The 16,414-nt window shown below is 21.2% G+C and overlaps 5 protein-coding genes across 5 annotated transcripts; 4 read left to right on the top strand and 1 right to left on the bottom strand.

The window, feature by feature from the left end:
- Positions 1-1,363: 1,363 nt before the first annotated feature.
- Positions 1,364-3,885, top strand: SRAE_2000087600 (Peptidase M14, carboxypeptidase A domain and Proteinase inhibitor, carboxypeptidase propeptide domain and ShKT domain and Proteinase inhibitor, propeptide domain-containing protein; the record flags this gene model as incomplete). Its single annotated transcript, XM_024651760.1, has 6 exons — positions 1,364-1,446; positions 1,510-1,740; positions 1,822-2,701; positions 2,752-2,926; positions 3,023-3,565; positions 3,605-3,885. The coding sequence occupies 6 exons, from the start codon at positions 1,364-1,366 to the stop codon at positions 3,883-3,885; spliced, it is 2,193 nt and encodes a 730-aa protein (XP_024505406.1).
- A 1,143-nt stretch (positions 3,886-5,028) lies between these two features.
- On the top strand, positions 5,029-6,675 carry SRAE_2000087500 (Nicotinate phosphoribosyltransferase; the record flags this gene model as incomplete). The annotated part of the gene is made up of 1 exon (XM_024651759.1): positions 5,029-6,675. One exon carries the CDS (start codon positions 5,029-5,031, stop codon positions 6,673-6,675), a length of 1,647 nt encoding a protein of 548 aa, XP_024505405.1.
- A 2,145-nt stretch (positions 6,676-8,820) lies between these two features.
- On the top strand, positions 8,821-10,314 carry SRAE_2000087400 (Glutaredoxin domain and Thioredoxin-like fold domain and Glutaredoxin subgroup domain-containing protein; the record flags this gene model as incomplete). The annotated part of the gene is made up of 4 exons (XM_024651758.1): positions 8,821-8,868; positions 8,912-9,055; positions 9,102-9,295; positions 10,263-10,314. 4 exons carry the CDS (start codon positions 8,821-8,823, stop codon positions 10,312-10,314), a joined length of 438 nt encoding a protein of 145 aa, XP_024505404.1.
- Positions 10,315-11,813: 1,499 nt separating this feature from the next.
- On the top strand, positions 11,814-12,960 carry SRAE_2000087300 (Hypothetical protein; the record flags this gene model as incomplete). Its single annotated transcript, XM_024651757.1, has 2 exons — positions 11,814-12,884; positions 12,937-12,960. 2 exons carry the CDS (start codon positions 11,814-11,816, stop codon positions 12,958-12,960), a joined length of 1,095 nt encoding a protein of 364 aa, XP_024505403.1.
- A 21-nt stretch (positions 12,961-12,981) lies between these two features.
- Positions 12,982-14,291, bottom strand: SRAE_2000087200 (GPI inositol-deacylase; the record flags this gene model as incomplete). The annotated part of the gene is made up of 2 exons (XM_024651756.1): positions 12,982-13,473; positions 14,217-14,291. 2 exons carry the CDS (start codon positions 14,289-14,291, stop codon positions 12,982-12,984), a joined length of 567 nt encoding a protein of 188 aa, XP_024505402.1.
- Between the last annotated feature and the right edge of the window lie 2,123 nt (positions 14,292-16,414).

Below are 16,414 nucleotides of genomic sequence, written 5' to 3'. Positions count from 1 at the left end.
ATAATTGTATAAATTATTCTATTAAATATATTTGAAAATTTTATTTAAATATGTATATCTTTGATATTTATAGTTATTTAATATAAGGAAAAGAAATGATACATTATATAATTATGGAATAAAGAAAGTTAATTATCAAGTTTATGTAATATTTATCAAATATCCCTTAAATTATACATTTATATGTATAAAATTTATATCAAATACCTCGACAGGAATAATATAATCATATAGACTTGTTAATTAAGGATATCATAATTTTAACTAATTTATCAAGCCCGACCGGATATAAGAATGTGTTCAGATATTTAAAGAGAGATGATTAAAATAAGTGAAAGTTAAAATATAATAAAACTTGTAACAAAAGAAGAACGACATTTTAAACTTTTTATCCATATTTTCTATTAAAAACTATTAACTTACCTCCCATCTTACATTTTTATCTTTTTGCTTTAAGATCATAATAGATAAGCAATAAAAGAAGTTTTTACTTTTTAATTATCTTTCAATCAAATAATACCTTTTATTATTTAAAAATATATTATAAATTTACATTTATATAATTATTATAAATTTATATATCTTTTCAAATTATCACATTTAATGGTACTTATAGTAAATTGTTTTCTAAAAATCAATTTTATAAATATATATTTTTTTTCCTATTATCAATAAAGTTTACCAAATATTTTTGGTTCAATTATAAATCGTTATAAAAATATTAGGATAAAAAAAAATTAAATAATAATTATCTATATTTTACTATTATTTTTTTTTTACCTTAATGCTATATTTAAACTTCTTTTTTTTTTTATATATTATAAAATAATAGTATATATGATAGGAAAAAAAAAAATATATCGCCATTTAAGATGATGATGATGACATAAATGAAATGGTATTGTCTTCTGAAAGCATCAAAACATCGACCTATTATATATCTTCTTTCTCTTTTAATTAACACCCATTATTTTGGTAAAAGTATTTTTGATTAACTAACAAATTTTAAAATATAATTTTTTTTTCTTCCTTTTATCTATTCATCCTAATACTAAAATATGATCATTTTTAGTCTTTTCGTTTCGTTTGCCTTTTTTTTTATTATCAATAAATGTATATATATATACATATATATACATATATCTTTTATTTTCATTTTAAAATCTAAATTTTTTTTTTTCTAAATCTTTTTTCTTAATAATGTCTTTAAGATAAAAATTAATATTATTATTATTATTCTAAATTAAAAAGTTTAAAAAGTAATTAATAATAGTTTATGTAAAAAAATTATTGTCATCAAGATAACAAAAAAAAAAATAAATAAAATATTTTTTTTTGAAGCTTTAAAATTAAATAAAAAAAAATGCTCAACTATTTATGGCTATTATTACCTTACTTTTTAATAATAAATGGAAGTTTTGTTGTTGAAAATTTTCCTCAAGATAAGTGAGTTTTTAAAAAAAAAGAAAAGAAAATTTTTTGATAAATTTTAATTTATTTTTATTTAAGTAAAGAAATATTTTCTGTATATAGAGTGACACCAAAAAAAATAGAAGAATTGGAGATATTACGACAATTAGAAGCTAATAATTCCAGAAATGGTTTTGATTTTTGGGTTGAACCAAGAAGGATAAATTATTTTTGTGATATTATGACACATCCCACAAATCAAGAAGATCTCATTTCTACATTACAAAGGCATAATATATCGTATAGATTAATGATTAAAGATGTACAAGAGTAAGTTTATCTTATTTTTATTATAATAATAATAATTATTTTTTTTTATTAAATTTATTATTATATTATTTAATTTTTAAGGTTAATAATAAGAAATGAAAGACAAAAACGAGCTAAAAATAAAGATAATAAAAAGTATAGTGATAAAAAGATTAAAATGGATTTTAATAATCATTCTAAATTTTTTCAAAGATTTGAAGATGATGTTAGTGATAATAATCAAAGAAGAAAAATTCTTGAAAATGTAGGTGAATTATTGGCAAAATATCCTTTTGGTGAGTATACTAGTTACTCAGCAATGATTAAATACATGAGAACTGTTGAATTTTATTATCCACATATTGTTAAATTAATTAGAATTGGTAAAAGTCATGAAGATCGACCATTAGAAGGTTTAAAAATAGGTATTGAAAGGAGTGATAAAAGAAAAAAACGTGCTTTTTGGATTGATGGTAATATTCATGCTAGAGAATGGGCTAGTAGTCATACAGCATTATTTATAATTAATCAACTTGTTTCTGGTTATGGAAAAGATAAATTTATAACACATTTTTTAAAATATTATGATATTTTTATTTTACCAATGTTAAATCCTGATGGTTATGAATATTCAAGAAGTAGTACACATCCAGAAGTTAGATTATGGAGAAAAAATCGTTCACCAAGAAAATGTGCTCCTGGTTATTGGGGTGGTATAAAATGTTGTATGGGAACAGATTTAAATAGAAATTTTGATTTTTACTGGAGTGAAACTGGTTCAAGTGACAATCCTTGTAGTAATCAATATCATGGTTCTGGTCCTTTAAGTGAACCAGAAGCTAGAGCTGTTAGTGATTTTTTAACATCAGAAGAAATGTTTGATAGATTAGATGGTTTTATAACATTACATACATATGCTCAACTTTGGATTCATCCATATTCACATGAATATGAAAATTATCCAACAGATGTCAGGGATATTGTAAGTCATATATTAATTTTTTTTCATAATTATTTTATATAATTTTGTAGTCACGTGTTGCTTTAAAAGCAATAAATCGTTTACGTGCTATTTATGGCACAGATTATAATTATGGAACTGGTGCAGATTTATTATCACCTGCTTCTGGTGGATCTGATGATTGGGCAAAAAGTACATTACAAGTAAAATATGTTTATTTAATAGAATTAAGGCCAGAAATGGAATGTATGTTTATTTAAAAAACTTTTTTTTTTCTATCTTTTAATTTTAATAAAAATGATTAATATATAATTTTTAAATAAAAAACAAACTTTTTTTCAGTGTCAGGTGGTTTTATATTAGATAAAGATGAATTAATACCAACAGGAGTTGAGACATTTGAAGCTATCAAAGTAGTAATGGAAGCATGTTTAGCTAAAAATAAATTTCCAACAAAAGCTGATGATCTTGTTTTGGAGGATGCCAAAACACAACAAAATATTTTTGGAGCATTTTTTGGAAAAGATACAAATATTGGTATGTTTTCAAATTTAAATTCACAAACAACACCTTCACCTTTTGGTATGGATAAAGTTATTGTTTCAAGAGGAACAACTGTTACTACTACAACTACAACTACTACTACAACTGTAAAACCTACAACTATTAACAATATATTTAGAAATGTTAATGAAAAAATTGTTAAAATAGAAATACCTCAAACTTCAACTTTCTCAACAACAACTAAAAAATTCCAAACAACAATTAAGAATGAAGTTAATACAACTCCAGAAATACTAACTAATAAAAGTAATGGTATCTTATCTGAAAAGTTATTCCGTAAACAACTTTTGCGTCTTGAAGCAGAAGGAAAATTATCAGAAAGTTTTAAATCAAATATATTATATCATTCTAATGATTTAGAAAGTTCTCCCAAACAAAAAGAATATGAAGATATAGAGATACCTAAACATGTAATAACAACTTCACCACTTAACATAAAATCACAAATTATAACAAAAACAAATATGTTACAAATTCAACCAATCTATCATAATCATGATTTTGTAAAAAAAAATGAAGTATGTGAAGATAATCAACGTTCATGTAAACTTTGGATAAAAGCACGCCCAACCGTTTGTCAAGATCATAAACGTTTCATGGAAATACAATGTCCATTATCATGTTCATTTTGTACTTCTTAATTTCTATTTTATTTTAATATTGTTATATATAAGATATTTATTATACCTTTTTAATAATAAAACATATTTTAAAATATTATTTTTTATTTTATTTGATTAATAAGAGTAAATTAACAATAATAAAAAAAATTACATGATTTTTTTTTGTCTTTAATGTTATAAAATAAAATATTATATAATAAAATAACTATGTTTATAGTATATTTATTGTATAAATAAATTAAAATCATCAACAAAAATTTTTATTATTTGTAATGACATAAATATATTTTAAAATGATAAAACAATTGTCATTCTATTATAACAATATCATCCATAAAATTATAAAAAAAAGATTTTTTTTCTATATTTAGAATATCTTAAATATTTCTTCTAGTCTGATAATTAATTATATCATGTGTTAAAGTACATAAAAAATTTTTATATAACTTTTAATGTACCATGATTAATTTCCTTCAAAGGGCAGACAAAAATATATCAAAAAGTTTGAAGTATAATATACATATTATTAAAGTAAAAATTAGTTTTTTTTTATTAAAAAAAAAAACCTAAAATCGAATATAAATTTTAAAATAATGATAATTTTTAATAAAAAAAAAAATAATAATCAAGGACAGGTATAAACATACATATATGTAACAATCAACTATTTAAAAAGTGTTTTATTTTGAAAAAATAGAAAATTATGAAATTTAAACGAAGATTAGATTTTATTTTACAAAGATTTTATCACTAAAAATATTTATAATGTATTGATATATTTATTTTAGTAACTATTACTAATATTATTTTTATTATTTATTTATATTATCATTAAAAAAAATAATCTTTATCCATATTATTAGTGTAATAGTAAATTAATAAAATAATTTGATATTACTTTCGTAAAGATATTGCATTATAATTTGGATCATAATTGGAGAGATAGACACCAAGAAGGAAACATATATTGATGTAATTTATATATTGTACAGTTTTCCTATATTTAATCATTTAATCATTTATTTATTATTTGCCAAAATACTATATTTATACCATTAATTATATATATTTTTTATTTTACATATGTTAAATCAAATATGAAACTAATATTTTTTTATTTAAAATAATATTTTTTTAACAATTTTTATAGAAGTTAATATTATGACAACAAATTGTTTTACTAATGATGGGTATGAATTTAATGAAGTATTATTAACAGATTATTATCAATTGACAATGTGTTATGCATATTGGAAATCAAAAATTCATAATGAAAAGGCTGTTTTTGATGTTTTTTTTAGAAAAAATCCTTTTTCAGGTGAATATACAATTTTTGCTGGTTTGGAGGATGTTATTAAATTTGTTAAAAATTTTAAATTAAAAAAATCTGATCTTGAATATATTAAATTACAATTTCCACAAAATACTGAATCTGAATTTTTTGAGTATCTTGAAAAATTAGATTGTTCAAATATTACTATATCTGCTATACCAGAAGGGACTGTGGTTTTTCCTAAAATTCCATTAATTACAATTGAAGGACCTTTAGCAATTTGTCAACTTCTTGAAACTTCAATATTAAATCAAGTTAATTTTGCTAGTCTTGTTACAACAAATGCTGTTCGTTTTCGTTTAGCAGCTGGTGATAATGTTCAATTACTTGAACTTGGTTTGAGACGAGCTCAGGGTCCTAATGGAGCATTATCAGCTAGTAAATATTGTTATATTGGTGGATTTGATGGAACAAGTAATGTATTGGCAGGTAAGTTATTTGGTATACCAGTAAGAGGAACACAGGCACATTCATTCATATGTTCATTTGGTAAAGATTCTAATTTAAAAGGAATGAAATTAAATGTTAATTCAACACATGAAGAATTTGATTTACTTGAAAATTCAAAGAATGTTCTTAATTTGTTGTTTGAAAAAATTAATTTTAATGTTGATATAAATGAATTAAATAAAGGAGAATTGGTTGCATTTTGTGCATATGCCACTACATTTCCAGATTCATTTTTAGCTCTAATTGATACTTATGATGTCTTAAATAGTGGTGTTATTAATTTTATAGCTGTAACAATAGCTTTATTTGATGCTGGATATCAATCTGTGGGATGTCGAATTGATAGTGGAGATCTTTGTTACTTATCAATAGAAATAAGAAAGTATTTTAATGAAATTGCAAGAGTTTTACCAAAATATAATGAATGTATGAATAAATTAATAATAATAGCTTCAAATGGAATTAATGAAAATACACTTCAATCGTTTAATGAACAAGAAAATGAAATTGATGCATTTGGTGTTGGTACAAATTTAGTAACATGTGAAAAACAACCAGCTTTAGGTTGTGTTTATAAATTAGTTTCATTATCAGGAATTCCAAAAATTAAGTTAAGTCAAGAAATGGAAAAAATGACTTTACCAGGTAAAAAAAGTTCTTATAGAATATATGGAAAAGGTGAAAATCCAATTGTTGACTTTTTATGTCTTGACAATGAACCTGAACCAAAAGTTGGAAAAGAAATCCTTTGTCGTCATCCTTTTATAGAAAGTAAACGAGCTTTTGTTACTCCAATAAAAGTAGAAAAATTACAAAAAGTATATTGGAAGAATGGAAAAATTTGTCAAAAAATGCCTTCATTAGTAGAAATAAAAAAATATGTTAGTGAAAATATTAAATTAACAAGAAAAGATCATAAAAGGTTTTTTGATCCAACACCTTATAAAGTTTCAATTTCTAAACAATTGTATGAATTTCTTCATACATTATGGTTAGAAAATACTCCTGTTAGAAAATTAGAATAAAAAATATATTTTTGCGATTATAAAATTAAAGTTGATTAGACTAGTTGTTTTAAATAATATTCAACGAAATAATAAAATTTGCTAATATTCAGTTTTGGTAAAACTATTTTTTTTTAATAAAAATATGTAAATAAATTATTGTTTTTTATTTTTACGATTTTAATTTTAATTATTTATTTAGATTTATACAATATGTATTGAAAATTAATTTTTTTAAATAAATTCTAGTTTTTTTTTATATTATTATGTTAATTATGATATTTTTAAAAGAAAAAAAATAATCATGATTTTTCACTGTAAGTATCTTTTTTATTGGAAAACTTCAAAAAGATATTTTGAAAAAATTCTTAAAGAATACTTTTAAATATTAAACTAATTAGTAAAATGATAAGAAATATAACTAAAAAAAATGTCATTGTATTCAGTAGACCGTAGATATGATCTCTTAATTATTTCCAAAGTTGGAAAAATTTAAATAACTCCGTCCACAGTCTACTGGAGAAAAATGTTTTTTTTTTTTAAATTTTAATCATAATACGGAAATTTGAAGAAAGTAAGAAAGTTTAAAAATGTTTCAGACATGTAATAATAAAAAATTAAACCACATTTTAATAAATCTAATCATTTTTTAAAAAATAATGGTATTTATATTTTTGCTTAAAATACATATTAAGATATAATATATTAATTACTTAACAAAATTTCCCCAAAAATAATAATTTCAAAGCTTTTAAATTAAAAAATGAATTCGTATTTCTAGTATCTAATTTATTTATTTTAATTTTGTAAACTGTCAAATTATAAATTTATTTTATCATATATTTTCTGCTTAAAATAATTACTCAATTTTCAGATAAAGTAAAAAATTTTAAAAACTTTTTAAACATATTTTAAACTAATTACTAATTTTAAAACTTGTAAACTAGTTATAATATCAAACTATACTACATAGTTTTTGATATTCTGTGATATGACTGTATGTTATACTTTTAAGTAATTAAAAATATATTTTTAAAAAAATATTTACACAGAGAGAAAAAACATTTATATTTGATACTTCTAGATTATAATAGTACAAACAAAATAATCAAAACTTTTATTTCAATTTTTTACTGATTAGCTGAAAAAATTGAAAAATTGGATTTTGTAATGTAATTGAAAAAAATCGTTTACCTTATTATTAAAAAATATATAGTATTATTTTAAAGCAATAACTTTATTATATATACCTAAGCGATATTTTATAAAAAAAAAAAAATTTCAAACTCAAAAATATGATTATTTGTAAAAAATGAGGATTGATAATTATTTTTTGTCTGTACCATAGTGATCTAAGAGATCTAAAAATAAATGTTTTTTCTCTTTATGGAATCAACTAATTTATTTCCACAAATTCTGCAAAGTATAATAATTCATTGGTCTCTTAAGGGTTATATTAAAAAAAAGATAAAACTAAAAAAAATGGTACTAAAAAAACTGAAAAGTACCTAAAAGTTTCTCATATCACAAATCAAATTTATTAAAATTATTATTTTACTTTACAAAACAAAAATGTTTACAAAATAACCAAGTTTAAATATCAGGTTCAGATTAATGACAATTATAAAATAATAATACAAAAATATATTAGTAACAAACAAGTCTCAAAAAAAATATTAAAATTTAATTTTATCATTCTGTTGTTATGAATAAATCATTTATGTTATAGTTTTTTGATAAGCTTTTATTTTTTTAACCCAATAACCTAATATATGTATTTATTAATATATCTAAATTTTACTTTTATTATAAAATTAATCATATTTTTTAAAATAAATAAAACTGATAAAAAAAAATAATAAAATACTTTGAAATTATACTAGAGACATCTAAATTTTTAAATGTTAACCAAAAATGGTTATTTTTTTACTATCAATTCATTGTTCTCATTTTGATCTTTTTAATAAAGTTCTTCTTTCTAAATTACTCTAAATACATTGTTATTATTTAATACCAGTCAAATCTATAAATATTAAAAAAAAAGTTAGTCATTTAACATTGCTTTATTTTTCTGGTATATAAATAATAAAATTTATAGGAATATCTTTCCAATTTAATGTTAACACATATATAAAAAATACTGATTTTCTACTTAATCATATAATAATGGGTAACAGTCCAACAAAATCATATGAAAATGAAATAAAAAAAGAAGTAAGTTTATAATTTTTTATTTTATAAAATTTTCTATATATAGATCAATGAAAATCCCGTTGTTGTTTATACAACAAATGGATGTGGTTATTGTGTTAAAGCAAAAAAGAATTTGTATAATGAATCCATTGATTATGTTGAAAAAAATTTAACTCAATTGCAAATTGATGATCCTGTAAAATTTCCGGTAACTTTGGTTTTTTTTTTTTGAAAACATTTTATTTTAATTTTAGGAATACTCTAGTACTTTGATGAATATGACAAAAAGTCGAACAGTTCCTCAAATTTTTGTATGCGGTAAATTTATCGGTGGTTGTGATGATCTGGAAAAATTAATAATGCATGATGGTCTTCTTGACATATTAGAAACATGTAGCAAAGAAACAGTAACTAATATAAGAAAAAAAAGAAAAGAATTTTCTAAAATGTAAATTAGTTTTTTTTTAAAGCTTGTTAATTTACAATGATACAAAAAGTTAGATGAAATAAGATAAATAATTTTTATTGCTTAAATAAATTTTTTTATTTTGTATTTAGTTAAATTATAGCGATTTTTTCTAATCTTTGTACCATTTAAAAAGCGTAATATATTAGCTATAATACATTAATGTATTTAAAAATTTTATATTACTTTTGAAATTAATAATTATATAACAATTAACAAAAGTTTTTGGTATTAAATATATATATATTGTTTAAACAATAAGTTATATCATAAATCAAAGATTTTTTCAACAAATAGCTATCTTTGAAAATGGAGAAATTGGGCTTATGAATATTTTCTGTGCTAGTCAACATTTTAAAAGTAATCGAATGATATTTTTTTTTCATTTTCATAGGATAAGTGATAGTTAAAGTGTAGAAGCATTAAAAACAATAAATAATTTAGAAAAATTTACGCTTATGATTATATTTTGCTACATTTAAAATAACAATCAGGTTTTTGTAATTAAATACTAAAAAAGCTTCATATAAGATCAGACTCAAAAAAAAATTTTTGAGATATAAAAATGATAATAATGGATTATATGCAAAGACTTACCAAACGAAATATCATAAAAGATTTTAAACATTTGAAAACCTTTTCAATATAAGGGATACCAAAAACTGTAAAAGGAGTCCAATGCATCTAGTTCCATACTTCTGTAAAACTAATGACTAAAAGCTATTACTAGATTCTTAAAAAAAATTTTTAAAAACATATTTTTTATCATATCTTTGTTTTTTAAAGTCTTACAAATATGTAAATAGGCCTAATGAATTTCATGTTAAAAATTATTTTAGAATCCTTTTTTTATTATTTTATTATGCTGTGTATATTGATATTTAAAAAAAAATTCTCCAATTTTGCCAACAACTTTGACTGCTTATAATTCATAAAGTTTCAATTTTAGAATATTGTTGATTATATTCAAAATTTATCCAATTTCAAGGGCCATCGAATGACTATAGTGTCATATTCAAATTCCAAAAAAAGTTTTCTTTTGGTCACATTTTTAGAGGTAAAGTCGGAAACTTAAAATAATTGTATCCAATTTCTGAATCTCTGAAAATAATAATGTTATAGCTATGAAAATTACTAACCAGGAACAAATTTTGAATATAAATCGAATGAAACTAGTCCCATCTTCATAGGGTAATTATTTGCTGAGATACTGAAAAGTCGGGAACAATGAATATTTTAGAAAAATTTCCACCTTTGGTCATATCTCGCGTCATAATGAAGATAAATGCAATTAGATTTCTGTAATCGTCTTCAAATTACCTTTCATACGGAGTCTACCTTCAAAATTTTTTTTTATCGTGAACCACTTTTGAGATATAAAAAAATGATTACAATGGATTACGCGCGAAAAAGTACCAAGCATAGTATTTCAAGAACAATTAAAAATTTTAATTTTAGAATATTGTTGATTATATTCAAAATTCAGCCCATTTCAAGGGTTATCGAATGACTAGTGGCATATTCAAATTTCAAAAAAAGTTCTTATTTTTTATTTTTATTTAAAAAATATTTTAATTACTTATTTTTCTTTATTTATTTGTTTTTTTAGTATAAAAAGTTTTATTTAATCAACATTGTAATTATAAAAAAAATTATACATATGTATAATATTCAAATATTTAAAAAAAAAATTTCTAATACATCAGTGGTTCTAAAATTAAGCCAATAAATTTATCACATTATACTACTATAAAAAAAACATGTTTAATTAATTAAACGGAGAGTATATAAAACTGTTAAATAAATACATTTATGTTGAGCAAAATTTGATACGTGGTTTTATTGAAAAAAAAATTTTTTGAATAGTTAATTTTTAGTTAATTCAAAAAACAGTTTCAATCTTTCGTAAATTTTTTCATTATCAAATAAACATCATAATATTTTTAAATTGTATAATGTTCACAAAAAATTGGTTTCAAAAACATTTAATATAAAATTTACATAATTAATTGTTATCATATTTATTCAATTATTGTATATTTTTTTGAATAAAAATGATATTTAAAATTTTTTTATAATTATAAGTTTCTAGAACGTTATAAAATTTAATGAATTTCTATTTTAATTTTACTAAAAAGCATTCATTAATTAAACATTTAAAACATAGCATTTAGTTGATCAATTGAAGTCATAGAAAAATAGATATATTCAATCATAATCATACTATTTCAAATTATATTTCTTTTTGAATTTATCTAAATTTCTATGTTAGTACAAAGTACATCCTTTAGCTATAATAACATATTAATATCAATTAACTTTAAAGAGGGTCATTTACATTAGAACGTTTTTTTTACCTATAATTTGATAAAATATGAATATTATTTAAAGAAAATGTTAATTTTGTTAAAAATTTTGAATAAATAGAGGAAAATATTCAATTTTTTATCATTCGAAAAGTTATTAAATCTTCGTGTTTTTTAACATAAAACAATTTACTATGTTTCTGGTTTTTAACCAATTCAAAACTCTCTGGCTGCTACTTCTTATAACCTTCACACAATGTGAAGGAAGTACTTATGGAACCTTCTTTCCTTCGGTTCCTAAGGAAATCAATCAAACAACATTTCCAGTCGCCATCAAGTCAAACTCGTCATCGGATGTAATTTTATTGAAACTTCCGGGTTTTGACTACAAACATGGACATCAAGAAGATGCATTTGCTGTAAACTCGAATATAGCTAGACTTCCATCAATATTTTATAATGAAAACAGTACATTTTCTTGGATACTTCAGGTATATAGCTTGTCTCAACCTCATTTAATTGATTGTGGAACTATTACAAATACGCACAGTAACGGAACGCTTCAGAAATTAAGATGGAAGTTCAATTTCAATTGGCAGCTTGCACCAAATCCTTATATGGCAGCAAAAAAAGTTCATATATCAAAACAACTTCCAATTACCAATAAATGTGGAAATGATCAAAAAAAAATTTTAAAATTTACAAGAGACAAGGAAGGCAAATTATTTAAACTCATATTAGTTAATGGAGCGTTGAAGACGTCGGACGAGTTGCCACATGTGAACAAACTCTACTATTTGTTTACAATACCTAAAGATACTTATAAAAAGGAGATTGCAGAGCCTTGCATGATCTTTAGAGCTGTCAATGACATACCAGAAATAATAGTACAAGGTTACAATTCTACCCAAAAATCGCTCAACGGTATAGACATTGATGTCATTAAATTCGACTATTTGGAAACGTCTCTTGAAATTCAACTTCTTTTACAAAATCAACCAAATTTAAAAGATTTTTATAAAAACGAAGAAATTTTAATAACCAAAGTTATATTCACAAAGGATGGAGCTAAGGAAGTACCAAACTCTAACGAGACTACCAAGGGAAAATTCTCATTAAATGGATATGAGCTTTTAAAATTTTCTTATAATTGCCCATCGACTGAAGACGACCACAAGATAACGAAGATCTTCTATTTCGCACCACCACAAGAAAACTTTAAATTTCCATTGGAGTATATTCTCTACGCATCAAATGAGACGGTGGTCAGACCAAATTGCTCAATCAATAGATTCAGTTTTGGATACCTCTATTCAGTTGATTACATTAATAAAAAGATAGTTAATCTAACTGAGTTGAATGCTAATGGAGTAGNAAATCATTAGTAATTTTAATTGGATGATCTTTTAACATTGTACCCATAACTAAAATAAATGCTGTATTTTTTCTTAACCATTCTGAATTTTTCAATGCCATTTTTATTACAATACCACCCATTGAATGTCCCAATAAAACATATTTTTTATTTCGTTTATTTTTATATAATTTTTCTAATTCAATAATACTATTTATAAGAAATTTTGCTTGACGTTTTAAAATTGTTGTATCAAATATACTAAATTCTTCATTAAAATGAGCGGAAAAAACATTAAATCGAAAGGGTGATTGAAGGCGTTCTGTTTTATTTTGTAAAATTGATCCAATACTTCTAACCATTGCGGCATCAGCAGCATTTCCTGGAACAAAAATAATAGGAATACCATTGAAATTTTGACTTTGTGATAACTCATAAAAATATTGACCTTCACCATATAAATAAAAATTATATCTTAAATCTTTATTTTCATATAAAGACTAAAAAAAATTATTAATTTATTAAATTTCCTTACATAAAGCTGTGGATATCTCCACATAGAAGTCATTGAACATGAATGTTTAAATTGTTGAAGACTAGTTTTGAGATCATAAATTATCCATATTATTAATAATATAAAAAATAATTTATATCCTCTATCAATATTAAAAAACATTAATAAAATAATGGAAATAAAATTATTTTTATTATTAATCAAATATTGATAAATTTATATTCAAATTCATAATAATTTGAGGAAGTACTAAAGTTTAGTAGATGAACGTTTTTCCAAGTTACTATAACTTAGCATTTAAAAAAATATACTAAAGATAAATGTATTAATAAATATACAAATATGGAAAAATGTTGTTTTCTTTGAAAATTAATTATTGATAAAAAAAATAATATATTATAGATGATTCTTTTCAAAAAATATTAAAAAGATAATCAAAAGAAATGAAATATAGATAACTGTTGCTTATAATATTATATCAATTTTTTAAAAAAAGATTTTTTTTTGAAAATATCAAAATATTTATATAGATTATTTACTTTAATTTTATTATAACAGTAAAAACTATATAATTATATATATAAATAGTAATAAAAAAATTAAACTTTGTTTTAATAGTTGAGTCAAAATTATTTGATAATCATACTTTCAAAAGTATTTACTAACCCAACTGTTATTGAAATATTAAAAGATTTTATCATATTTTATTGTTGAGCCTGTATTATTTACTAAGCCAGGCACTTCTTTCAGATGTGGACTGGCAAAATTTTTGGGTTGCAACACCGGGGGATCCGGAGTTGCCATATTTTTTTTGTCAAATAATTAGTTGACGGTAGTTGATTTTTTTTTATTTCTTGCAATTACGATATACTAAATATCTGTTGGAATAATAAAATAACTATGTAATGGGATGTTCTGATAAATAATATTTCTTTAGTGATAAAAGGTAATGTCAAAATTGTCATGGAAAACAATAATGTTATTTGATTGGTACAAAATATAATTAATTTTACTTATGTAATCTTTTTTTTCTAATTAATATAAAATAAAAAATTTTATTTAATGATTTTAATTTCCTAAAAGTTTATACTTCATAATAAACAAAAAAATTTTTCTTATTATAAAATTAAAAAAGTAAATTTCATAACTAATTAGTTAACATAAAAAGGGTAAACGCTTTTCTCCTTATTTTTATAAACTTATTAGAAAATAATTATTTTAGAAAATTTGTATTGCTAAAAAAAGAAAATTCTATTTTTATATTTTTTTGTTTTCACATAAAATTTAATAATAAATTTATAAATAACACTTTTACTTGTGCATTCTTGCGTCAGGAAAATTGTATCATTTGATGTAATTACTTTTCTAAAAAATAATTCAAAAAATATTTTATTTGATAAAAAAGATTCAATATCAATTTCACGGATACAATTCAGTTTCGGTAACACTTTTTTTTGAATCAAAAAATGTAAATAAATTTGTATTTATTTTTAATGCATTAATTTTTAATCAGAATACTTTTTTAATCCTTTAACCAATTATATTTTATAGCAAACAATAATTAAATTAATGATAAAGATGAGCATTAAAATGATTATATAATGTAGAATCGTATATATGAATAATATAAAAAATAAAAAAAATTAAATTTCAAATTCTTTGAAGCGCAAAAAAAAAAGTTTCTTTGTATCCAAAACTTTGAAAACATTAAAAAGTCATTTTTGAAAAAAAACACATATAAAATTTATAGCTATAATATTAATAATCAGATATATTAATAATATATATTTTAAAAAAAAAATTTTTATTTTAAAAATAAAATTAAAAGATTTTTTATTAGGAATAAAAGTCAATCATCTTTATTAAAATAAAGATATTAACAATTTGATTTTATTGTATAACAGATAATATTTTGTTGTACATTATAATAAGAATTTAAAAATGTATTTTTATTTCATAAATAAATAAAGAAGTTTGAAAAAGAGTAAACAATTCAAGACTTTTTTATTCTTGTAATAGTAAAATATTGAATCTTATTTAATAATTTTTTTGAAACAACAATGTAAAAATTAAAATTTATGATTTATAAAAAGACATAAATTATAAATCATTACTAAAATTATTCTTTAAATGAATAATTTTTTTAAATATAATTTTAGACACATAGAAAAAAAAAGTTTATTTTTGATTTTCTAAAGTTAAATGGATGAAAACAAAAAATTAAAGAATATATTTTTAGTTTTTCTTTAGTTTGTAGAAAAATAAACTAAAATAATTAAAAAAGAAAGTTTTTTCTTTCTATTAAAGAAATTCTTTTATCAAACTTAATAATTCGATAGATATCTTTAAAAAAATTTCATAAATAGATTCAAACTTTTCAAAATATTTGTTTTATTGAAAAATTAATGTAAGAACTGTAAAGAGAAATATAATAAGGAATTATATTAATCTTTGTATTTTTGTACTTTAATTTTGTATGAGTATTTTGAGCTATACATTGTACTTTAGATAGTTAAAATTAAATACGCGCCACTAATTAAGTATAAATACTGAGCTAGAAAGAAAATTTTTTAGTCTTATTAGTTAACTAAAATTTTAGTGCTGAATACCTAGTAAGTTTTATACTCAATTTATTAGTTATTAATTATAGGTGGCCACTAGCGTTAAATTGTCTTAAATATTGCTAAATTGTTAATATATAATAAATTTGTAATTGTGTTATCTTTTGGTTTCGAAAGGGATACGCCATACAATTTCTTATCTTAATCTTCTACACAATAGTGTCTTAATATAATAAATTCCTTATATATGTACTTAATACAAAAAAAAACATAAAAGTTTTCAAAGATAAAAAGTATAAATGGTTTAATCAATGGCATTTTTAACTATTGAAATATATATTTTCAATTATTTTTAAAATTAGAATA

This window comes from Strongyloides ratti (assembly GCF_001040885.1).
Source record: "Strongyloides ratti genome assembly S_ratti_ED321, chromosome : 2".
NCBI lineage: Eukaryota > Metazoa > Nematoda > Chromadorea > Rhabditida > Strongyloididae > Strongyloides > Strongyloides ratti.
Note: the sequence above shows the minus strand (reverse complement) of the source record. Positions and strands in the feature narration are given on the sequence as shown.